We start from the raw sequence: 26286 nt of genomic DNA, 5'->3' as shown, positions 1-26286 counted from the left end.
ATGTGTTTACAGGCAACAAATCCAGCCACATCAACATTGACATTCAAACAGCACCTAACAGCTTCCTTGCAAAGGAGTTTTTGCAGCAAACATTTTCAACCAGTGCTAGTCGATCACTGACAGCGTGAAACATGATGAAGACCAGACCAGAGGACCGACTATAAACGATTCTAATGTGTTTTCAGATTTTGTGGTACAACATAACATCCATGCAATGTTGCTAACGCAAGTATCACCTTCCAACTTATCCTGGCCTTAATTGGGACTGACTACACTCTGCTTGAAGTCCTCCTCATTTGAGCATGACATTTTAGACTTTTAATTAAATATCCTTCGGTTGACCTTTTTAATAGCCTTGACACCCCAATGAGTCGCAGCAAACCACAGATCTAAAACCTCATACCAGGAGGCCAACTGCAAAATAAGGCAGCCAGATGAGAGAAGAGCTGATCTCTTTCATTGACATCAATACGCTGGGATTAACGCACATCAGAGGAAGGTAGCACACTGAACTCAGACGCTTCAGCTCCACGACCCATGTGGCTTGTCTCCTGGGCCTCTCTCTTACAAACTGTCCTTTTTTGGTTTTCCCAGTGCTCAGTCTGCACAGACAGCACTTCAGTGGATTAACAACTGAGCAGTTTCATCCGTGGCTGAATGACTGTCATCACACGTTGCTGTTTCAGCTGGTTGTTTGTCTGCTGTTTGCTAGCTGTCATCTCACTGAAGTCTTTCGTTAGGCTTCACTCGCATGCCAGACTAATTGATGTGAAAAGTAACAAGTGACTATGTTACTACACAATGTTACCACTGTAAAACACAACTAAAATTATTAAATTATTAATTAATTAAAATAATATAAATAATCCTTCTAGAATCCTTCTGACATATTTATTCATTTATTTATTTACTTGCAGTGTTGTGTTAACTACTTAAAAAAAAAAAATACAAATTACAAAGTAATTGACGAAAATTGTAATCTAATAGATTACACATTTTAGGTAATGTATTCTGAATTATTTTTATTTACTTTTAGATTACCTTTGGTCTAACTTGTTTATCATATAGATTTGGATTGGAATATTTGTGCCAAGTTGATTTAAAAAAAAAGAGAGAGAAAGAAAATATATTTTATCCTTTATTATCAGCAATATCAGGTGCATTAAACATCAGGATTTTTCCAAACTTGGATTTGTTAAGGAACTGCAGGGGGGCTGTGAGTTAATGAAATTATAAAAACTAATTCATTAAAATCTAATTAATTAAATAATAAAACTATAATAAACTTAAATAAACTTAATAAAAGTAATAAACTTAAAAAAGCAATACTTGAACACTAAAAATAGAAATACTTTCATTGCTCGTAACCTTTAACCAACATCAGAGAACTGTGAACGTGTTGTTAATTTAATGAAATATTAATATTAAATAAAAAACTTAAAGTACACATTTGAGATCAAAATAATGTGTCTAGCTTGTAACTGCAATCTGATTATAAGAATTTTAAAATGTAATATAATTACAATCTATTTTTTATGTATTTATTTATTTTTTAATCTGATTACATAGTCCAGATTATAAGATTAATCAGCACTATTAATAGACGAGGGTAGCATTGTTACTGAAGTACATTCTGAAGCACTTCTGATACTTCATTGACTGGGAAAGACAAATGAGAGGTTTCACCGAAACATTTTTGGTTTACCAACATTACAATTCATAACCCTACATTTACTGTAATACACAATGTCTGATTCTGTGCCTGTTGTGGTTTGCAGCTCTCCTGACATCAAAATCTAAATATAAAAGTTCTTATAAATTAATTAAGCTCTTATTAACCATGTGACCATGCATTAGGAAAACATGCTGTAACTGTGCAAATGCCCCTAAAACATTTAAGTCAAGACCAGACCAATATGAGACCATCTAAGATCCAGAACATGGCATGCCAGTCCAACAAAACCATTTCAGGTCAAGACCACATTATTAGGAACTCTAGCAGAAATCACACTGAAGAGTTTCAAATATTATTTTCATAATAATGAGCATGATTAACATATATATATAAAATCCACATACAAGCATATTTAAGCATGGCCGTCTTACCCACAGCCTTGAGCGAAGCGTACTTGTTGAGCTCCTTTCCAGATTGAGATGGTTCATAGGGGTGGGCTACAGGTACCTGTCCAAGGGCAGGATATTGTGTCATAGCCTGCATCATAGATGAGCCAGGCCCCACACTGTTTATTTGGGCACCCTCTAAAGCAAAGAGACAGAAATAGAAACAAGCAAACATGAGATGTAAAGTTTTTCCAGAAATGATTTCATTCTAAAATAAAAGCAATGCTTCCAGAGGCGTTGTGTACCTACCTAGCTTATTCATTTGTTCATTCATTTATTCATCTAATTGTATTTATTCATTTATTTATTTTAAGTCAAATCAGTGTCACTCTTGGCTCATCTGGTGCCCAAAATGACAAGAAGAAAGGCGAAAAAAATACTCTTCACAACATTGCAGTTTAAGAGTAGGAAGTGTTAGTCTGGTAGTACCGAAATAGAAATGAACAATAGAAATGAGTGGTAAATCACAATGGATCTCACTGTTTTTTTTACTGTAAATGTTTTCATTCTAAAATAAAAGTGATGCTTCCAGTGATGTCATGCAGTCACTGACTTATTTATTTATTTACTCATATATTTGAAGGGAAAATCCAGACCTAATTTAACTACACATATATTTTTGTATGTATATTAAATACATTTGATAAATGAAGCAAAAATGCAAGTTTGCAAGTTTGGAGAAACTCAATTGTACAGACAAACTTAGAATGGCAATCCGAGTGGGTGATTTCTTTTCTTTTCCCTACAATAACCATACAACTTCATTATCAAAGAAGTTGCAATAAAAATCCACTTGAGGGGGCACATGCATCTGAATGACTATGACGCTTCTGGGTACTACTTATCTTTTGTGGGCGAGCATTATTCAGGAAGGCTAAACATTGTATCAGAATCTGTTGTTCTACAAGTCTTTCTCAGTGCGTTTTCTTTTGTTTAAACACATAGCAGTTGGGTTACCTCCCATCAGAGTCAGCTGAATTAACATTTAACAATATCTTAAACTGCTTGAGGCCTGTTTCATCGACCCATCAACACAACTTGTGAGTTTTCTCTTTGGTGATTCACTCTATCCCCCCAGGAAGCAGATCATTAGTCATGGATTTCTGGAGCTCCAGCCAGGCTCTCCTGTGCTACTAATCGAATCCGTTTGAACTGCTAATGTCAAAACATGTTCATGCCAAAAGCACTGGCAAGCAATGGTCACAATGGAAAATTAATTGTTTTTTTCACAAGTTTTCACACTTGATTACAGCAAAGACTTTAACATCCAGGGCCGCAGATGGTGTAAATCATAAGTGCTGTTCTAGAGATTGCATTAGTCGACATCTGGCCAGATGAAGGGGGGCACAGGAGCATGGCAAATTGACTGGCCTTCTGCCGGCTGGCATGAGGGGCCAACCAGATGTTGTGGGTATTTTTTCTAACCACTCTGATGAATCGCGTGAGAGCATCGGAGAGCAACTGGGGAACAATAAACCATCATACTAGCTGCAACAGACACCAGTCGACTACTTCTTCCTCTGTGAATGAGTGCTGTATGCTTTTACGATGGAAAGCGTGTTTTGTGGTGCAATAGTGCTGCCTGATCTTTTTCTGTTCTTCAGATGTGTTTTAGTTGTTGAACTCTCCTTGACCTGTTGTTGTCTTGGAAACCTCTTCTATTTCTTCTAGCTGGATGGCTGTTTGCAACAAGATTCTTCCGTCTGTATCACACACTTCAGACACCAGTGGGCTAAAGCCAAATACACCAAACAGAAACTTTTGTTTTCATTCTATTTCAGTTTTCTCTCAGACTATGGTACAGTTGACACTTGGTATTCATTGTTTTATTAAATGTTTTGGTTTTAGAGGAAAGTCAACAGAGGAACAGCCACTTACATTCACATTTACAAATACTACCGCTCAAAAGTTTAAGTTTGGTAAAATGCTTTTTAAAGAAGTCACTCTTGCTCATCGAGGCTGAATTTATTTATCAAATATATCAAATATAGAGAGAGAGAGAATTAACCACATTCTGTCTACCTGTTCAGTTTATGAATCCACTACTAATATGATTCAGACATATAAAAGACACATTTAATATGTGCAGTATGGAGGTTCAAGACTAAGATTGGGAAACATTGGTCTAGATGGATCTAGATCACACGCGTCCCACTGATACTGCCTGAACTATAAGAAACAGTGAGTTGTTACATACCACCGCTGATCATATGAAGGCAACCAGAATAAATTTCTTGTGAAATCTAAATTAAATTAGTTAATTAAGTCCCTTTGACATGTTGCAGAATATTTAATGGCATTTCTTCTTCACTACTATCAACCCTGTGCATTTTTTAGATGTCTTTTATTAACTTATGTTTTTTTTTTCTACAATTCAGACTTTTTCATATAAATTTAGAATTCTTAGAATTACGTAGAATACTGAGTTTATATATCATAATTAAGATTTTTGTTTCTGCCATGGACGAAAAAAAAAAAAAAAAAGGTAATTGTGAATTTTTATCTCACAATTCTGATTTTGTTCTCAGAATTGTGTGGGGAAAAGTCAAAATTTTAAAATATAAAAAAGACAAATAGTTAGATAAAATGTCACATTTTTTTTTATTTATTTTTTTTATCCCATGGTAGAAACAAGCTTCCACACTATAGTGATAATTAGAAACCGTGTATATCAAATCATTTTTTTTCATTCATATTATCAATCATCTACATCATTTGGAAATTTTGCTCATGAAGGAAATGACTGTACGCATAAAGGAAATAATTTCAGACAATTTGACAGTTCTCCCAAACATGAAGATCCCATAAACGCATCAGTTAATATGCTTATAAACCAGGTGTGCAGAATATCTAATTAAATGTGAGGAAATTAATTATGCTGTGATCCATAATCTCTTAGGCAGTAAGATTAATTCCAGTTCTATAATCAAAAGAGGGGGTGAAAATAAGTCATTATGCAGTGGAACTGTAATAAAGGCAGGGTAAAATGTCTTGTCGCAGAAAATGAAATGCCTGTCCTGGGGTTCCTGAATGATTATTGAGTGTCTCCAGAATCAATCTTTCAAACGCGGAGCTCAACCTAACGCAACCTTATCTTCACACCTAACTTCTGAAATGCTGTTTCTGTGGACTCTGTCCTGAGTTTCTGACTCGATTGTGGCATCCATTGGGTCTGATAGTGCAGCTGTAGGCATGGCAGGTAATGGTTTTTCATATCCACTGACAGTGACAAATTTTCTTTTTGACATGGTCATTAGTCAAACGGAGTATGATACTACCTCCTGGTTATTAGTATTGATGCAAAGAGACACTTGTGGCATTATACAAAACACAACGCTGATTTACAATTGATTCATGTTATTACCATTAACCCTGAGAAGCATGCTTCATATTTGGCCTAGGGCTGGGCGATATGCCTAGAAATAGTGTTATTTTTCTCCGTATCATTTGATATCAACATTTATTATAATATTCATTTAATGGGGAAGGAGATGCATTCTGCATGTTTGTTAGGCCTTAAAAATGAATGTAAACATAACTGAAGAACTGACAAAAATGTATAGCTCGAATACAACATGTCACTTTGAATAAAAGTTTTTGCTAAATACATAAATGCCTTTTAATTTAGGGTCTCATGAACTGTGTGTTATAGTTTCAGAGAATTCTGCGTTTTATGACTTCTTTGACAAATGGGAACTCATAACCAAGGGCGAACTGGATCAAAATTCAGAGAAAAAAAGAAAGAAAAAAAACTTTTAATAAAGAAAAATCCAAAACCACAAAAGAAAACTGAACAAAAACAGAATACAAACAAAGTTCAGAACTGAGACTGCCATATAAATACTAGAGACAACAATCAAGAGTTAAAGTAAAAAGAAAAACAAGGGCTATTTTATGCAGGGGAAACTAAGGAAACAAGGAATAGCAGAATACAATCAATGAATTAATAGATAGAGAAACTACAGAACATGGAAATGATAATTTAATAAAAGATTATCATGTTTCTAATACAAATAATTCATAAAAAAAAACAATTGAATCAAACTTTTAAAATGTAATGAAATTAGTAGTAGTAGTAGTAGTAGTAATATTTTTATAAGAACATTTAAATATACAATTGTATAGTACAACATAACAGTACTATATTTCTTTTAGTGAAGACCTTTGAAATGCTGCTTGTATCTGATGATTTCATCTGATGATTTTTTTTAATGAAATGGTGAAATTCTGGTGAAGCAGATCTGGAGATGAAGTTGCATTCATGATCTCATATAGTGAAAACTGAAAACATGACAAGCATCACACGGCCTTCTTCAGTATGTGCAGATGAAACTGTGTCACTCATTCATGTAGAGACATGAAGAACTGCAGACTTTTAGAAACACAATGTACCTGATTATGCGTTCTGATTATATTATGTACCTGATGAAATGTCTATTATCAATACTGTGTATTGTTTTCTAATAAATACTAATTTATTGCTCTTGCATAATTAGGCCTCCTGCCTTTTACAGGACAGACAAGTCTGTTTCTGCACACAAGTATTCAAGTATTTCCAAGCATTGATTAGCAGTGTGTTTATCCAATATGCAGCATGTAAGAAGCCTAGAGACCATTTTTAACATCACATGTTCATTGTGGTAAATAAATAATTCCCTCCTGTGTCTAAATCAAATATTTAATGAAAAGCACTGGATAGTGGAAAGGAGATGATCTCTATTATTTGTACCCCACAATCCATCCCATTTTTTCAGTTAATTGGATTGGCTCGCTGTCCATACAGAACAATCACACGCAATGAGAAGACACAACAGAGGGCACATGGGTTTGAGAAAATAGCCTCTGATTCCTTATCTGTAGAGATTACAGTTAACTTGAGTTTCTTTGGCCTTCTTTGTAGCGTTGCCATGCAGACACCTGTCCAGTAATGAGTAGGCTTGATTCAGGATGCCATAAGGACAGTGGGTCATTTTTCACAATTGCCTGGTCCCTCATTTGGGTGGATACAGTATAAAAACATTTTGTGGAGAACAATCATTCCATGCAAAGATGATGAAACTCACATTAATCAGTATATTTCTCTGGTTTTCTGGAAAAATATGTGAACATTCTTAAAGGGATCCTATTATGCTCTTTTACAAAGTCTTGATTTTGTTTTGGGGGTGTACTAGAACAGGCTCTCATACTAGGGTGGTTCGAAATGAACGGCTGGAATAGTTCCTGTATCAAATGAAGGCCCGCCTTCTGAAATACGAAATGTGCTGTGATTGGTTATCTGGGCCAATGTGTGTTGTGATTGACAGCACTCGGCGCCTGGTCGAGAAATGTCATGCCCAGCTTTACAGCTTTAGTGTAAAAACTGCGTCAAAATCAAATCAATTTGAGCAGGATTTAAACCCAGATGATTTTAACCACTCTAAGTTTGTCTTCCTTGGGAAAGCTAGCGTGTCTCCTACATAGTAATAACACTCGTTGCCTTCTCTAGTGCAGCTCAATTAGGTCTCGTCCCATTCGTCGATATTTGTGATATCACAAATCCCGGAAGATATTTGTCGTAGTCCAAACGAGTCGTTCATTGTAGTTTTTGAAAAGTGATTTCTGTTAAATAAAATATCTCCTTTAGAATTAGACTTTGAGCTTTGTAACTCTCCAAATTTACTTTGTATGCTCAAACAGCAACATTACAGACTAACTAAAGTTGAAAAAGTGAAAAAGCATAATAGGACCCCTTTAAAGAAATATCTTGAAGAATCAAACTGCAGAAGATATTTTTCTATCCAACTCAAAATGTCTTGAATTTTTTTTTAAGCATGTCTTGATATTTTACTAAAAAACAAAGCAAAACTGCTGCTAAAAGGGATAGTTCACCCAAAAATATAAATGCTGACCTTCATGGCTGGTCAGGGGCTAAATAGCAGACAAAGCTGCTTGTATTTGGATTTCAAGTGACAAAACTATAAATGCTGGAGTGACAGAAATTGCTGTAATTTGTGAACAGTTCAGAGAGAGAGAGAGAGAGAGAGAGAGAGAGAGAGAGAGAGAGAGAGAGAGTGAGAAAGCGAGTGGCCGTTTATCTGGGAGGAGATGTCAGCTATGCATGAGATGTCACCCAGCTTTGGGTTCTCATCATTTCGCTCTGCCAGAATGTCTGATTGGAATTTAGCCCATTTTTGAAGAGACCAACTTAATGAATGTGCCAGTTTTAGTTACGTTACATGCACAGTTCGATTCCCTCCTGGACTGTGATTCAGAAACCTTATCTAACGCAGCTAATAAATGACGGGGGTCAGCTTTGAGAGGAAAAAAATGCATGAGACATTTTCGTCAATACCTAATAGAGAAACATGCCTCAGTGCATATAGCAATAAGATATATATTGCCCCTAGGAGATGTGTTAGTCAGACCAGTGCTGAATTTTTCATGAATAAAATAATAATCAATACACCTGCACTTTTCCAATAAATAATACATCTAAAATTACCAAAAACTCTTTAGATCACAGGTTTCTGGACATAATAAATTATTCATCATTTCAGCAGTGCACATGAATTCAGATTCTTAAATAAAGTCATAAGTTTGTTTGTGCTTATAATCAGCATACTTTGTGAATTTATGGCATATTTTAATTCCTTTTTTAATTTTGCATCTGGAATGTATTTGAAGTATATTACACAGCACACACAGGAGGGTTTGTGTACAGAGAGACCAAAAGTAAATGTTAAAGAACATCAAAATAACTTTTTTTTTTTTTTTTAAACATCCAGCTCCAGTATTTGTGGCATTAAGTTTTGGTTTGAAGGAGCCCACTTAATGCTGTATCTCAATGATAAAAAGAGATAATGAATACAGAAATTGGGCTAATTACAACCTTATTTCCCACTGGTCAAAAACAGATATCAGTGCCAAGCTAATTACTTTAGAGAGGGGCATGAAATTACATGTTGTGTCTGATAAAAACAGTCTTAACTAAAGGGTGCAGGGTATGAAGAGAACACGTTTGACGTAAGAAATGTCCTCACTGTAGCTATAAGACACAAATCAAAGATATCAATGGGCTAGTTTGATGAAAAGGGGCTTCTGTGTCCTTTTTTTAAATTTCCAGTGCCTATTCATAATGGCATGAAAAAGCAAAATTCTCCGACATATGGTTTGTAACTACATGAGGGTGAGTAAATGATGACTGAATTTTCATTTTCATTGAACTATCCCTTTAAAGCAGAAGGACACAAAAATATTCCAGAAAAAAGAAAAAAAAGAAGAAAAGAAAAAAGAGACCTGCTCAAATGAGTCAAAGTGAGTCAAAAACAGACACAGATAGTCTGCAAGGCCTCATTAAAAATGCAGTAGAGTATTTTGGGATCTAAACACAATAGTGGCATGGGAAGGACACACACATTGTCACACAAAGATAACTTTGGAACTGAACTGAAGAGTGGAACAGAAATAATGGATTCATCATCTGCAGAATATTCCACTGGATTCCATGAGCCTTTCATTTTGGAAAGCATGTGGATATTCTGTGTATGTATTGGAAATCTAAAAGGCTGGCTGGTGTCTGTCTATGGTTTCTCTAATTTCAGATGTGTTATGACCTTGAGCCTCTCCTGTTACAAATGACAGGCTAACTGTCAAATGTCTGCCTTAAAATAAATCCACATTTTTTCATTTCTTGCACAGAAACCCTATGACAAGTGTTACTGACAGCATCAGCTTAATCACTATTTTTTACTTGTTTTTCAGTACAAATATGTTATTCATTTTACTTAAGCAAAAATGTCCAAGATATTATTATGAGACCATGGACCACAAGTCAGGAAGGTAGATTTTTTTAACAAGCCGAATAAATAAGCTTTCCATTGATGTATGGTTTGTTAGGATAGGACAATATATGGGCGAGATACAACTATTTGAAAATCTGAAATCTGAGGGTGCACAAAAAAAAAACATTGAGAAAATCACCTTTAAAGTTGTCAAAATTAAGTCCTTAGCAATGCATATTACTAATCAAAAATTAAGTTTTGATATATTTACTGTAGGAAATGTACAAAATACCTTAATGAAACATGATCTTTACTTAATATCCTAATGATTTTTTGGCATAAAAGAAAAAACAATAATTTTGACCCATTCAATGTATTGTTGGCTATTGCTACAAATATACCTGTGCTACTTATGACTGCTTTTGTGCTCCAGGGTCATATATATCTTTCCAATTGGCAAATAGATTTTCCTGTTTTAAGCACCAAAATTTATTAAATATATATATATGTGTGTGTGTGTGTGTGTGTGTGTGTGTGTGTGTGTGTGTGTGTGTGTGTGTGTGTGTGTGTGTGTGTGTGTGTGTGTGTGTGTGTCTGTGTGTCTGTGTGTGTGTCTGTGTGTGTGTGTGTGTGTGTGTGAAAACAGGACAAAGTGCTGCTTAAATGGATATTTCTGCCAAAAATGAAAAGCCATTTACTAACCCACATGTCATTCCAAACCTGTTAGAAAAGACATTTTGAAGAATGTTGGTAACCAGACAGTTTTGGTGACCATTGACTTCGATTGTATGGGCAAATAAAACATTGAGAAATATCTTCTTTTATGTTTCACTTTAGAAGGAAAGCCATACAGGTTTGTAATTTTCTGGGTGCTGAACAGTGAAAATGTGGTTCAATCTTCACCACCACTACATCATAATGAAGGCTTTGTGCACCTACACTGTGTTGTTGGGGCTTTCTTAAATGCCTTGTAGTCATTTCTGTCATGCATGAATACCCTTTCCATTCCTTGTTTGGTATTGTTTTAACAGCTTAACATGTGATTCAACAGCAAAATGGCATTAGAAAACAGGACAAGCTCTGACTTATTTTGATTTCTTCCTGATCTGCCATTACATGACTCATTACACACTCCACACAACTCCACACGTGGGCAGCCATCTTAAATTTGGAAACCCACGTCTGCATATTCATCTCTCTCCAGGAAATTTGGATGTTGTGCTGTCAATGGTCCACTGATTTAGGATAAGTATGCCACATACTGTATGGACATGGACCCCAGTATGCCTCAATTACTCAATGCATGGATGTGTGGACATTTCACCACACTCTCAAAAATAAAGGTTCTTTATTGGCATCGAAGGATCCATGAAGAACTTTTACCATCCATGGAACCCTTCCATTATACAAATGGTTCTTTATAGTAAAAAAAAAAAAAAAAAAAAAAATTTTTGCTTATTTTAAGACCTGTTCACTGACATCTTCTTTGGGAACCAAAAATGCTCTTTCTATGGCATTGTTGCAACCCTTTCATTTTTGATAGTGCACATCATCAGACATTTCATATAATAAACAAAGACCACATGTCTCATTTTGTTTTTCATATAACTAAGATAAACTTTAGATGACACTATTTCCTAAAGCTTTAGTGTACTCTCTCACTGACTAAGTGAAGAAAGCTTCCCTGCTTTGTGCCTGACAGGCTGACGAGACCTCAAACCCTAGCCTTACAAGCCTCAAGTTGTTTTTATTTCCCTGGTTTTTATCGCCAGTACTGTGCTCTGTTCTGAGAAAGACGTGCCAGTAAACAGGGTAAATAATAGAGTATTTGGTGAATCTCAATAAGACTGCGAACATATCTTCTGCAACTCTTTGGTAATCTTGCCTCGTGGCGGCCTAGTAGACATACATGTTTCATCTTCTGGCACTTCTTGAACTTTTAGCCTGTCTCTTGCATTTTTTCATGGCCCTCTTCAACATTTTGGTGAATTTCAGCAGAACAGTGTGTCTCTTGCATAGGCCTTGTGGAAATAAACTTAACTTTCTGTTGTAGCTTAGAAGAGGAGTTGACTTGTCTGAGTTGAGTTGTCTCAGGGCACAATTATTGTAAACAATCAGTATTTCCTAAATAATTTTACAAACAAATGTGATTTTCAAATTCAATTTCTATTGGATTCTGCCTGTACTGTATCATTAGTATGGTACCGCCTCATGTGGTTATTATCCATAAATATTCAATACCTGTCCTTAAATTCAATAAATATTAATGCACAGAGATCGGCTCAGCATTACCCATTACCCACCTTCAAATATACCCATAGTTATTAGTACTACTGTGTGCTCCTCCGCAGCAAATGGCTTCACATTGTACCGATGCAGCCTTGAGAGACAGACAGACCAGGATTGGAAAACAGCAGAAGCATGTTATTTGATTTTCAATGAACCACGCCACAGTGACCAGAGGGCATAACATGGGAATATAAAATGTATGTTACATGAAACTAATGGAGCAATCAAAATACCCTGAAAATACTAAAACAACCACCTTGGAGATTGTTTACAGATGCTACTAGTTTTGATATTTTGCATCAAATTGCATTGAATATTCAAGTGTGAATTCAAGAGTGTTCAAATGCTTTTGGGGTCATATCATTTACATGTTCCACTAAAAACATTGTTTGAGCTCACAGTTAAATAATGTTTTATTACTATTATTATTATTATTATTATTATTAATGAGGACAAAATGCATAATACATTTGTAAATCCACTGTTTTGTTTGGAGGGAAGGCCATTAAAAGGCATTTTTGTGTATGCTATTTCAGTGCAAACTTCTATGCTTTAAAGGCTGGTTTATAAATCTCCATCTGGCTTAAAGAAAAAGTTGACCCAAAAATGAAAATTTGCGGAAAATGTACTCACCCCAGGCCATCCAAGATGCAGATGAGTTTGTTTCTTTATCGAAACAGATTTGGATAAATTCAGCATTACATCATTGCTCACCAATAGATCCTCTGCGGTGAATGGGTGCCGTCAGAATGAGAGACTGAACAGCTTATAAAAACATCACAATAATTGACAAGCAATCCAGACAACTCCAGTCTATCAATTAACATTTTGTGAAGCAAAAAGTTGCATGTTTGAAACAAATAATCCATAATGAGTCTTCCACTGGTGAAAAAGCCAAGGTTTGAATTTAAAAACGTCTTAATAAAAGATTTGTTTCTTACAAACATGCAGATTTTCACTTAATAAGATGTTAATTGATGGACTGGAGTAGTCTTAATTACTTGTGGATTATAATTATGTTTTTATCAGATGTTAGTTCTCTCAATCTGACGGCACCCATTCACTGCAGAGGATGCATTGATGAACAAGTGATAATATGCTAAAATTTCTCCAAATCTGTTCTGGTGAAGAAACTAACTCCTCTACATCTTGGATGGTATCAGGAAGAACAAAAAGAGGCCTTTATTGGGAGGGGGGTTGGGTGAACTATATCACATTCACTGTTGTTCTACATTTTGTCATGGTGCGAAACATTTCCCCATTCAGATTTCACTCAAGTTCGTGCAGATTCCCCATCTCAAACCAGTCTGTGAGGTAGACTGCTAGGTAAACATTTAGTGAAGCAATGATAAAAGAATGCAGATATGCAACTACACAATATCAACACAATTCCTAATGGTTATGTTTTTCTGTTTATTTCATAAGGGAGTAAAATGGTTCAGTGTTGCAAACAAACACTATCCACATTCAACCTGAAAATGATAGATAGATTGAAAAAAGTTCAAAATCAGCATACATTAATAAACTCCTCAGTTTATCTGAACTGCCTCACTCCCTAAATGCTAAACATAGTAATAAACTGATTTTTTTCTCTCTCTCTTTCTCTCTCAGTATATGCTTCAAACACTCGGTCCAGAAACTCTGAAAGATGAAATGCCCTCCAGACTAAATTCTGCCACTAAAGAATGTAGACCAATAAAAAAAAAAAAAAGTGAAGTGGACTCATTTCTTACAGCGGTGCCATAAAATCCAGATTGGACTGACCCACTTCAGGAGTGTACATCACCACTGGGCTTTCATTTTGACTGAGAGGAAGTGGTCTGACAGCCACTCAATGACATGGTTTTTAAGTTGAGAGGAAATACTTCTCCCCCGTTTGACCACCTGCGGTAAAAAGAGGCCACACTACCGTAAGTGCTCCTGTTGCAGTGGGAGGCTTGTGCCATGGACAAATGATTGGAACAGGAAGTACTGTAGCACTCATGTGCCACATAGTCACCTTTCAGTCGTCCTGCATGCCAGGGGGAAGGCATGTTGACACCTTTGCACCTGGAGAAATGCTTGAATAAAAGCACAGCCAGACCGTAATGGACAAAGAGCTCTTATTTATATTGCTTTATTTAATATCACGTTACTTTAATTGTTTAGAGTCAGTGTAATCATTGTGAAATTGGGCTCTTTGAATTCCATTTCTTAAGATGCTATTTTTTCTGATGACGCTGTCTTGTTTACAGACAAAGTCCGCATTGATTTAGACTTTGAATGTCCTTCTGTCATTCTAACTGTGTTGTTCAAACACAAAGTGAAGAATGATTTCCATGCTGTTTATGATGGCTCTGCACTTGCATAACAATAACAGCTCTCATAGGGTGCCATTATGCTACCAGAATACATTTGGACAAGCACTGAAAACTATAGAACATGTACAAACCAACAATTCACATTTGAAAAACACTACAAAAAATGATGCTTACAACTACTGAGCTGTTCAATATGTGACTATAAATTCTCTCTCTGTCTCCCTCTCTCTCTCTCTCTCTCTCTCTCTCTCTCTCTCTCTCATCTATATGATTTTTTTTCTTTTTCTTTTTTTTGGGAAGTACAAACTATGGATACTAAATACATAGTAAATACAAAATACTATGGACCCTTTTCACAAACTGTGATGGCACAGTTTCCTTTTTTTACAGTTTTTTTTTAACATTGTTTGGTATTGGTTCTATGTAATTTAAAAATGAATGGAAAAATGCTACATTTACAAACTGATAGAATAAGACTGAAATGAGCAGGGATCTTAAATAAACGAATAAGATCCTCTTTTCTAACCAGCCACTCTTTGGCTTTATCAGAAGGCTATGCAGAGCTGTGGGTGCTACACACTATCCATTCTGCTTATATTATGTCACTATAACTTCACAAACCAAGCTTAGAAGCTACAGAGAGGTTGTTTCTCCTGCCAGGACATGCAACAAGAACGAGCACAACTGACAATGGAGGGTGAAGAGCCTTACACTGTACATTGATGAGCTGATTTATCCACATTCTAATAGGGTCTTGTAGCTTTTTAGATGGACGGCAAGGCTTTGTAGGTTGGGCAGAATCTGCAATCTTTGTCCCAGTTCATTTGCTGGCTTCCATGGCAGCAATATGCTGTCTTTTCTGCCTATTGGCAACCCAAGGATTTGAAATATTATTGGATGAACTGGCAATGGACGGAATCTCACAGATCTAAACAAAAACAGCCGTTCTGACACAACAAAAATGTCAAAGAAAAACTGGCTGTTTTTTTGGAGAATAAAGTATGAATTTAGCATGATTCCAAAATTTCTGCAAACCTATTATGGTATTTTATGCTATAACACAGTCAAAAAATTGCATACAGCACATTTAAAAGATCAAATTGGATTCATCATAATGTGACCCCTTTAACATGAAGTGGGCAACCGCTCCTCTGCAATCATCTATGTCCGTTTTCAGCTCAATCTATGGGAGTGTTTGACTGATGGTGGGATGTATGAAGGTCTGAAGCAATCCACCCCCTATTGTGACACAGCTCTCAAAGAGCCAATTTGGGCCTGATAAAAAAGCTGCCTTTCTCAGCTCTCATCTTCTCAACAGTTGCTTTAGCAGTGTGAGCTCCATGCACCCTCTGACGAGCCAGACGCGCGATTTATGTCACAGCTCCAATCTGAGATTATTTATATGTTTTGCTTGTTTTTGATGGTGTGCAATTTTTTCTAATTTTCTAATTATAATGTGTTAACTTGGAGCCTATTGCCAGTCATCGCAGCCTTCCTCGGATCATGCCCTTCCTCGGATGCCGTTGATTTACATAGCCACCTACCTGTCAGCACGCCGACTGGCAGGAAATTAACTGATAATTATTTGAGGGGGGAGGGGGGCATTAGAGGGAAGACGGAACTCTGTTTAAGATGCGATAATTGATCTGACTGCCCGGGCTCTACCTGTCCCTGCCTAACTTCATTAAAATCAATAACAGTACTTTCAGCTGCACTCTCAAACCCTCCCCTAACATGTTTTAGTCAGCATTTAGCCCCATTACAAGAGACTACAATGAATAAACTGCTAAGTAGAAGAGTGGCCACTCATTTCTCAGCCATGTTCACTTCACTGATGGTGGTACCATGGTATTTTGATATACAGTTGAGTCCAAAAAGTCTGAAACAACTGCCAGAAATGCTTCCCTTTTGCATTTAATGATTTTTTCTTTGAAATGAAATAACTGAATGAATGAATGAATGAATGAATGAATGAATGAATGAATATTAAATATATCAAATTCCCAAAACCTTCTGTTTTTGCAGGTATAAATAAAATTTCCAATCCAAGATTTTCAATGTGATAAATCTCAGAAAGTGCCAAAAACAGTAAGCTGATAATTATTTTCAAGGTAAACAATCATTTTAAAAGCTTTAGCTATTCCAACATTATAATGCACAGTAACATTTGATATTAACTTTGATACTTTGATATAGAGACCACTAGCACAAAATTCCTCCTGATTTTTATCAGCACAAAAAAATAAAATTATCAAAATCCTACAACATGCTGTTTATCCACTCCATGCCCCCCCCCCCCACCCCCCCCAAAAAAAAAAAAAACCTAAGTGAGCATTACATAATTTTAAAGGTAAAATTTTTGTGTAAAAATTAGGGAAATTAACATTATTACATGTCCAATATCAGTCAATACATTAAAATGAAAAAAAAATAAAAAAATACCAGATGAGCAATATGGTATTGATTTATTGCCCATCCCTAGTCTCAGACTTTAGTATCCAAAAACCAACATTTCCTCACTGCCCTCCTAGTGACACATTTTTGTCAAATATTTAGGAAAAGTTCGTGATATGCTGAAACTACGTGCCAAGTACCTGCCATATTGAGACTGATGTGTGGACGAATTTACGAGCAGGTCATTATTTCCCATCATGTTAAATGGCCAATCACTAGCAACATTTCTGAATTTATCTGATCCCATTATGATGGTTTATTTTTATTTATTTATTTGTTTTTGTTTTTTTTTCAGTTCAGCTGTATTTTTCACAAAGAAGAAAAACAATGGTCAGCAAAATCTTACACCATCTCCATGGAAACAAGCAGTGCAGCAAACCAAGTAAAGCTGTCTTTGTAACTAAACCACAGCTGAACTCAAGGACTTTTGACAGGAATATTCACTCCTTGTAAAATTTCTTTTGTAGTGTTTCTCTATTGTATGCACAGAGAAGGCATAGCATTATTATAATCTGGATTCATCAGCAATGACTTAACTTAGCTGCAGTCTTACGAACTTTACACAGTAAATTTCATTTGCATTTCAATTCATCTTCACGCAGCTTTCACCTCTAACAGTTATTTAGTCCTTTGAGCTCGCTAAAAACTGCTCTAAGCTGTTCTGATGTGTAAACAGAAGACTGAGCATTGGTTAGGTTAACTGGCATAGTAATGAGTCACCGTTAGTTTCTTTGCCCAGCGGATTCTGAGTTTAAGCAGATTCTCATGAGTAAAACTGTGCTGTATAAACACTGGATCTGGGGGTGAATTAATTATATATCATTGCTGTCACCTGTTTAAATAAAAACAGCCTCTCAGCTTGTGCTGGTAAATGTTTGGACCAGAGCTTTACAGCAGAACTGTGGGCATCCCAGACTTATTGTGCAAGTTAGATCTGTATGGGAATGGAAATTGTAGTGGTTGGGCAGTAAATACATAAAGCAGTCAAGCCAAACCAAGTTTCTTGTGCTTGGTTAACTGGGATTGCTGGACCGGGACTATGAATTGCATTCCGGCGACTGATTTACTCATGCTAATTCTCTGTTTGTCCAGCCACTAGATGACTCAGTTTTGAGAATACGGATGTAATTTCAAGTCTGTGTGTTACAGAAGCGAGGTATTTTTGGGCTTTTGCCTCGTTATTAGATACAGTTGAGGGTGACAGGAATTTTTTTGGCTGTGAGACAGTCTGAGAAGGAGGAGATAGACATAGAAAGATAGGTCCTGCCTTTCAATTAAATGAACCAGTCGCCTCATTACTATCGGCATCATCTAGGGATTCAAGATTTGGCTAGATTCAGCTGTTTGAAGGTTTAACTACAGCGTTATGTGTACAAAAAGCATCTTACTTCCTTGATAGCAAAAACGTGGCACTATTGTGATATCCTAATCACAAGAGTTTGTCTTAACCACTCAGCATTATGCTAAGCTAGTAGGTTAAACTATTATAGTAGCTTGCTAACTGAAGGTTAACAGAAAACAAAAAGACAGGGAAAAATTTTATTTCCAAATTTTTAGCTCTGGTGACATGTAAAATGTGACGTAAAAGACATTAATGAAGATATTTTCATGATTAAGAACAATACACCATAATGCATTTTATGGACATTAGCATAATCAATCTGAAGAATACAATTTATTAGCCTGACTTGTGCTAAAGATGGTTGGAGAATTACTACAAAAAAAAAAAAGAATAATAATAATAAATAAATAGCTACCCTATTTAAACATATCTATACACTAAGCAAATTGATTTTTACTGTTTTCTTGATCAGATAAATGAAGCTTTGGTGAGCATAAAAAACAAACAAACAAACAAAATCATTTTGACCGCAAACTTTTGTATATTGGTGTATATTAATGGCCCACATGGGCACCACAGCGCAACGTATGGTTCAGCACAACAGCTCTGTCGCTAGTTTCTACTTCACTCTTCTCATCTTTCATGAATGACATGGCTCTCAACTTTGCTCTGTTTTGCTTCATTAAGTGACGTGACGTGACATACAGCCAAGAATGGTGACCCATACTCAGAATTCGTGCTCTGCATTTAACCCATCCAAAGTGAACACATACACACTGTGAACACACACACACCATGAACACACACCCGGAGCAGTGGGCAGCCATTTACGCTGCGGCACCCGGGGAGCAGTTGGGGATTCGGTGTCTTGCTCAAGGGCACCTCAGTCGTGGTATTGCCGGCCCGAGACTCAAACCCACAACTGTAGGGTTAGGAGTCAAACTCTCTAACCATTAGGCCACGACTTGCCCTATATGTGTAACCTTGTTTAACACAACAAGGCCAAGCCAGACCCTGGTCCCAGTGTGGCACCAGTCAGCACTTCTTGAATAAACACTTTAATGGGTTTGTGGCCGCAGAGTCTTGAATATGAGCAGGCCGGTGGATTGGACTGCTTTCCCTGTTTTGTACAGCGAGATGTCTGAGTTCCCTGCAGACGGCCCTTCTCTTATAATGTTATTTCTCCCCTGCGTTGGTACCTCAGACAGCTCTTTAGAGGAGCAACACCTGCATGTGGTTCCGCTCTGCTCCGATGCACTTTCAGCAGCAAACACAATCACTCAGCCAGCCTGTTAACATACATTCCCCATTGTCTCTCAAGTGTTATTGTAGAAAAAAACACGGCTGTATACTACAGATTTCACTTTCTGGCTCAGAGCAGACAGCTATCTTTAAGTGCTCGATTTGTTTTCTTTCTGTGAAATCCTTTTCTTCCATCTCAGAGAATGAGCAGAGACCAGTGGAAAAAGTCAAGCTTGCATCTTGTATTGTGATAACAGCCGAATATCAACAAAGCACTTTTCACTTCCAGCTAAATTCAGAAATTACTCTCCCTGTCCACATTTAAAGGAATAGTTCACCCAAAAATGCCAACTCACCCTCAGGCCATCCAAGATGTACTGTAGATAAGTTTGTTTCTTCGAAAAACAGATTTGCTCAGCAATGGATTCTCTATTGAATGGGTGCCGTCAGAATGAGAGTCCAAAACAAGCTAATCTTCATCAAAGATGACCTGAGGGTGAGTACACTTTCAGCCAATTTGCATTTTTGTTTGCACTATTCTTTTAAAGTAACAGCTGTCAGGCCACTGAATTACAATGTGGCTAAATAAAAGCCAGCAGACTTTTTGTGCAGCAATTTAGTTACATAAACATGTCTTACCATGCATGTCAGAGTGTTTGCATGAAACACACAGGCTATAAAAAGAGCATACGACATCTGCTACAACTGCTTTTCTGACTTTCATTAGGAGGCCATCAAATGAAGTCTAACTGTTTGACTCCACGCGAGGCATATTGATCTAAACAACTGGGAAACAGATCGGGAAACCGTCAGCACCATTGCAACACTGTGACATGCCACAAGACAATGTTAGTAAATCACTGCTGTCTGTGGGCTGAACTATATTGAATTAGACTTCCTAGCTTGTAATATTTCATTTTAATCATTATTTATGGAGGAAGCCTTACTGTGATTGTGTTTCATGCCAGATATCTTTTGGCAAATGGCATATTCACATTGACTTGCAAAGCAATGTTTAATCATTTTTGCCTCAGCTAAATTAAAGGAAGTTATATTTAAGCAATAAGATACTGTATGGCCTTGAGTGCCTTGTGACTTTAATAAAAAATGGTTTCTACATATTAAAACTATCAAGAACACAAATTTTCATTAAAACTTTATTTTATTCAGCAAATTCATCAGGTCGATCCTTATAGTAGATACAGTTTCAGACAAGATAGACTGCTGCAATTCAACAAAAAATATCAATCTGCTATAGGAGCAACACTGTAATATGGCGAACAGTTGTTTCACATCATAACTGTTACTAATTGTTATTTGTATTGACCAATCGGAAGCCAGGATCAGAAATAGACATTTAACGATATATTGCATTGACCAATCAGCATCCAGGACCACAACTATCTGTTTTATAATATTTTGTAATGTCCAGTCAGCATCCAAAACCAGAACTACCTATTTTTATAATATGTTGTATTGACCAATCAGCATCCAAGCTAAGAACTAACCATTTTATAATATTCCATATTGACCAATCAGCATCCAGGGCAAGAACTATCCATTTTATAACACACTGTACTAACCAATAATTGACCGACTATTTAGGACCAAAACCATAAGTTTTATGATATATTATGTTAACCAATCAGCATGCAGGACCTGAACTATCCATTGCATTATATTCCTCAGTAATCAGAACAACTGTTTGTTTCAGAACAACTATATGTTTTAAAATATAATGTACTGACCAATCAGCTTCCAAAACCAGAACTACCCATTTTATAATATTCCATATTGACCAATCAGCATCCAAGCTTAGAACTGTCTGTTTTTTTTTTTAATATTGTGTATTGACCAATAAGCATCCAGGTCTAGAACTATGCATTTTATAATTTATTGGATTGACAAGTCAGCATCCAGGACAAGAATCATCTTTTTTTATGATGTGTCATATTAACCAATCAGCACCCAGTACCACAACTTTCCATTTTATAAAATAAATGAGAACACTTGCCAAAGTGAACAGGGTATTTTTAAAGTGATAATTCGCTAGTTCTCATATTTTCCTGCACATTTGTATTATTTGCACGAAATAACAGCATGAGTGAGGTGAAAAGAGAGAAGCGAGAGAGATAGAGTTGTGTGTGTGTGTGTGAGAGAGTGTGTGTGTGTGTGTGTGTGCTTGCTGTGTGTGTTAGTCAGCCACTTAGCCTGTGGTAATTACTATCTCAGCATGTTAAATGATCACTATAGACGCAAGTGCTACTGCAGCCCACCGGACACGCCAAAAATGGGCTTCTGTAACTACTTCCCCTGTTCTCAGTAGGAGTCGAATCAAGCAGGCGAATTTATTTACTGATGAATAGCCTTAGGACCTCACAGCTGCTTCTCTGGGGTGAAGAAGATGCATCTGCTACTATTGGACTGTCACAGCGGAGAGTGTTTTCCAGAACGAGCTAAACTGAGCTTTGAGTGACATGGATTCGATCAGTTGTGCGTGAGCTCTGATGGTAAGGAACAGATTTACTTACGCAGGTTGTTTCCTGTTGCTCTGGCCTGCATGTTCTCGTAGTGTTGTCCATGCACCGCCAAGCTCTCCTCTCTCTCCACATGTTCTCCTGGAGCTGTCTGGCGCATCACCTGGGCCAGCGCTCTATGGAGAAAGGCTTTATTTACTCATCTTACAAAAAACTGTCAATTCATGTAGAGCAATTCAATGCATATTTATACTATTCATGTCTGACATTTCCTCCTCAAAATGGCCTTGAAGTTTGTTCAGTAGATTATAGATAAATGTTGACAAAGAGACGATGCGTTATATCAGACCAAAATGAAAGTCTGATCTTGGATAGTTTTCTTTCCTTTGATGACATATTTTGTATTGAAACAGGGAAAGATTAGCATTATTGAATGAATCTCTCAGTTTTATGTACACATTTGGAAACTCAAATAAAAGTTTTGTAGCTTTAAGGCAATGTCTCTTTATTTATATCTAAATTAGGGTGACCAAATATGCCATTTACCCAGGATACGTCCTGGCAAGGATTTCTATATTACCTAAAATATCCACTTTTTGGCTTTGTTTGCGCTGCGCAGACCAATTGTTGTATGACAACGTACCATGAGAGCTCTAGAGAGAATACGGCTTTTTGTGCTTTTGAATCGCTCGCACGGTACTTTGATGTCAGACACCGGTCAGTATGCTCAGTGCTGCTTCAAGTCCAACACTAATATGTACACGTATTTGCTTTGCTTTGACCGTTTTCTGTAGATCCCACCTTCTCACGCACCACGATTGGTCGAATACGTACAATGTCTGCATGTTATTGGTCAAACGATAATTACCTTCATTAAGTATGAAAGCAGGAAACCAAAGCCAAAACCTGGATATTTTAGGGCAATATAGAAATCCTGGCCAAGACGTGTCCTGGGAAAATGGCACGTTTGGTCACCCTATCTTAAATACTAACAAATACCGTTTTTAGCAGATGTACACAATTTAACCCACACCTTAAAATTCAATCTAATTTAACCAAATATTTGTTTTTGTTTTTGTTTTTTTTTCTGAAAATGCTAGTTGAATGAATGGCCTACAACATTTTCTTATACATTTTTAAAAAATTATGCTATATTATTACCTAATCTTGGTTTCAATCTTTTTTAGCAACTTGTTTTCTTTCAGTTAGCACAGTTTTTGTATTTGTTTTTTAAAATGGTTGATGATAGACATCAGTGATCTCAGCTTACACTTTTTAGATTTTGAGTGAACATTTCCAAAATTATCTACAAATAATGCACAAGTGAAGCATAATTTCTGGATAATTTAGGCAAATTTCACTCAAAAACTGAGGTGCATAAACTCAGATTAATGTGGCCTATTAGTTCTAATAAAAGAGACTGAATCCAAGATTTGGATATATATAAAATAGTGATTAGATTTACAAGCAATTTTTAAAAAATCAAAAAAAAAAAAAAAAAAAATTTTTTTTTTTTTTGACCAGAAACTCCAAATTATGCACAGCACAGGGTTTTCAAAATTTACAGATTTTATTTTATAAGAAATCAGACCAAAATATTCATGACTCATCTTCGTCTTGCACTAATGGGTATGTCTAAATTTTAATCCTGTTAAATGCTCTCTAGAATGAGAATGTCCCTCAATAATAATAATAATAACACCGAAGCTTTAAAATACCTTTTTGTAGAGATACATTAAACTATCATGAAAATGGTGCAAGTCAGTATGGTGCAATATTCAAAGGCACTCGATTAAAAGGGTGTAAATGGGTGGTTGTGGGTGGTGGGTGGAATATGGGCCATATGAGTTTTGATTATGTTTATGGGTCAGTCTAAATATAAGGTCAGTGCACAAACAGAATGTCCTTGAAATATTAGCGTCATTAGATACAGATCAGTGTCCATTATCCTACTAATGTCATGGACACCTCTCTGCTGATGTTTAGATGAGTGAGTGCACGAGAGTGTTCGCTTCTTTGGAGTAGAAGCTTTTACAGACAAAATCTGTGCCTCACCATGGAGATAATTAGAGACTTGCGGAGATGTTGATGAATGTTTAAAACACTGCTGATCAACAGATGGCTTAGACCTGAATGCTAGTCAGTATCTTTTGTAGTACATCTGCTTTCAGCTCTCTCTGATTATCTGCACTTTATCTTGAGTCTTCAGGGGAAACATGTCTAGTCTTTAGTCTTAAGTTATTAAAAGAAATAAAACACTTTTTCTTGATTTGAAAGAAGGTTACTTTGTACATTGCACCACTTAAGTAGGCCTACTAAACCTTAAACCTCAAATAAATACCTGTCTATGAAACTAAAGGAGCATTTTCTTTACATCGGTACATGTCAGTGTTGTCGACTGCCTGAGTGATAAATAGATAGACAGGAAGAGTAAGCCAGTAGAAGTTAGGAAAAAAACTGGCACAAGGTCATGGTGATAGATAGAGTTGTGTCAGTGTAATCCTTGAAAGCCTTGAGCTACGCTGAATGACATCCCAGAGGAAAACTGTCAAGTTTAGATGTTGCTCATTGATAGCTCAGAAGACATAAGCATTCTCAGTTCTATTTCATATTGATATCAATGTAAATAAACGAAACAAACAAATCTTATTAGGCCAGAATAAAATAGATACAAATTAGGTCATTGTTGACCTATATTGAGATTGTTGAGCTATAAACAAGCATATCTCTGATATCTCAGGAAGGCTGTATTGACAAATAGTTGAGGCCATAATGAAGCATTTGATTGCAGACTTTTGATATTTTGCAAATTGCAGAACTGTTTGTGACATTGTAAGATCTTTTCTGAAGCTCTGGAGTAGAAACAAGCAAGCGGCGTAACAGTAAATATACATCTCCATTTGCTCTTTGTTAAATCGAATTGTTGTCTACAAATTATTGAGATATTAAGGAGATCTCATTTGCATCTTTTTATTCCCCCTGGAATAAACTGCTCATCTCATACAACAATTTAAAACAACTTCTTGAAAGGATAAATACATATAGACGTGACAAATTACACAGATTTGGTTTTGGAAGAATTCGATTTTTTGAATCCTACTTTCTTTCATTCCCATTGGATAAAATCAGCTCCACAACAATAACGCAGACAGTTTACAATATCGTTTGAACTTCAACTTGTAAACAAGTCGCTTACCTCGACATATTCTCTCTGTGAGGTCGATGCGCCTTCTCCAACCCAAGTTTGGTGAATATCCCAACCAGCGCCATGATAGCAACTACTCCGCATATGATATACACAATCAAATTGGTTTTATCCTTAGTCGGATCGTGTTGGTCCATCATCTTCGGCGGTGGTCTGCCCGTCATGGACCACGGTGGGGTGTCGTAGTTTTTGCAGGTGGTCTGATCTAATCTGGAGTTTTTAAACTCGCAGCAGAACCTGAAGCCACAGGTCCCGCAACAGTACAGGTAGCTACCAGTGCGGCACACGAACGGAGGATCCCACTGACCCATCACATCATAATAGCCCCGACACCTGTCCTCCGTGTGAGGGGTCTCAGAGAGACCGTTCTCCCCGTTTCTAGAGTCGTTGGACCCCGACGCCGTCACCAAACCATCCAGGTTTTTCCCGGGTTCTCCTTCCGCGTCGCACACGAGAACTTTCATCAAAAAGTAACCCAGTAGTAAGCCAGTGCTTTTCATCCTGCGCTCTTCTCTCCTCTTCTTTGCCACGGCTGATCGGACGCTGAAAAATAGAGTTGGGTATCTTTTGTCATGAAGTGTCAGCACGCATATCTCCATCAAGAACATCACCGCCATCCGAGATGATGCTCATGTTTGAAGATACTTGAGCGCCACGGTTGGTTTATGCAGGCTTTGAAGTATGCAAATGTTTGAATATATATGTAGATTTCTATCGTTCCAAGTGTGGCATTGCAAAAAACACTACTATGTTTTGTCTATTATTTTAGCCTATCCTAAACACTCGGGAGCGTGGAACGTCTGGAGCGCAATGAGCTGCGCTTGAACAGAGCGCTGAGTGAGACTGAATGCGTAATGATGAGAGAGGAGGAGGGGAGAGACCCAAGTATGGGCACATGGAAGTAACAAAAGGATTGGGAGAAGGAGAGAGAGAGCGCGGAATGTGTGCCCATCAATATCAAGTCCTGTGATTCTCACATACAGAACATGTTGCACGTAAAATGTATGCGCAACTCATATAAAAAATATATGTAGGTTACTTTTACTTTTTGTTTCGGGTTTCTTGAGAGGGTTTAATTATTAGATTTCACTCAACA

At 36.8% G+C, this 26286-nt stretch overlaps 1 protein-coding gene across 1 annotated transcript in view; it reads right to left on the bottom strand.

Annotated features, from left to right (window-relative positions):
* The window catches only part of LOC109056785 (protein shisa-9B), a 29430-nt gene extending 3378 nt beyond the window's left edge, over window positions 1-26052 (bottom strand). Inside the window, exons 1-3 of the mRNA XM_042720043.1 lie at window positions 25182-26052; window positions 22040-22161; window positions 2107-2259 (exon numbers count right to left, since the gene is read on the bottom strand). Coding sequence (XP_042575977.1) covers window positions 2107-2259; window positions 22040-22161; window positions 25182-25807 — 901 coding nt within the window. The 5' untranslated portion in view covers window positions 25808-26052. The remainder of the gene's footprint in view (window positions 1-2106; window positions 2260-22039; window positions 22162-25181) is intronic.
* Between the last annotated feature and the right edge of the window lie 234 nt (window positions 26053-26286).

Source organism: Cyprinus carpio, chromosome B3 (assembly GCF_018340385.1).
Source record: "Cyprinus carpio isolate SPL01 chromosome B3, ASM1834038v1, whole genome shotgun sequence".
Lineage (NCBI taxonomy): Eukaryota > Metazoa > Chordata > Actinopteri > Cypriniformes > Cyprinidae > Cyprinus > Cyprinus carpio.
This window is presented reverse-complemented; position numbering and strand designations above follow the sequence as displayed.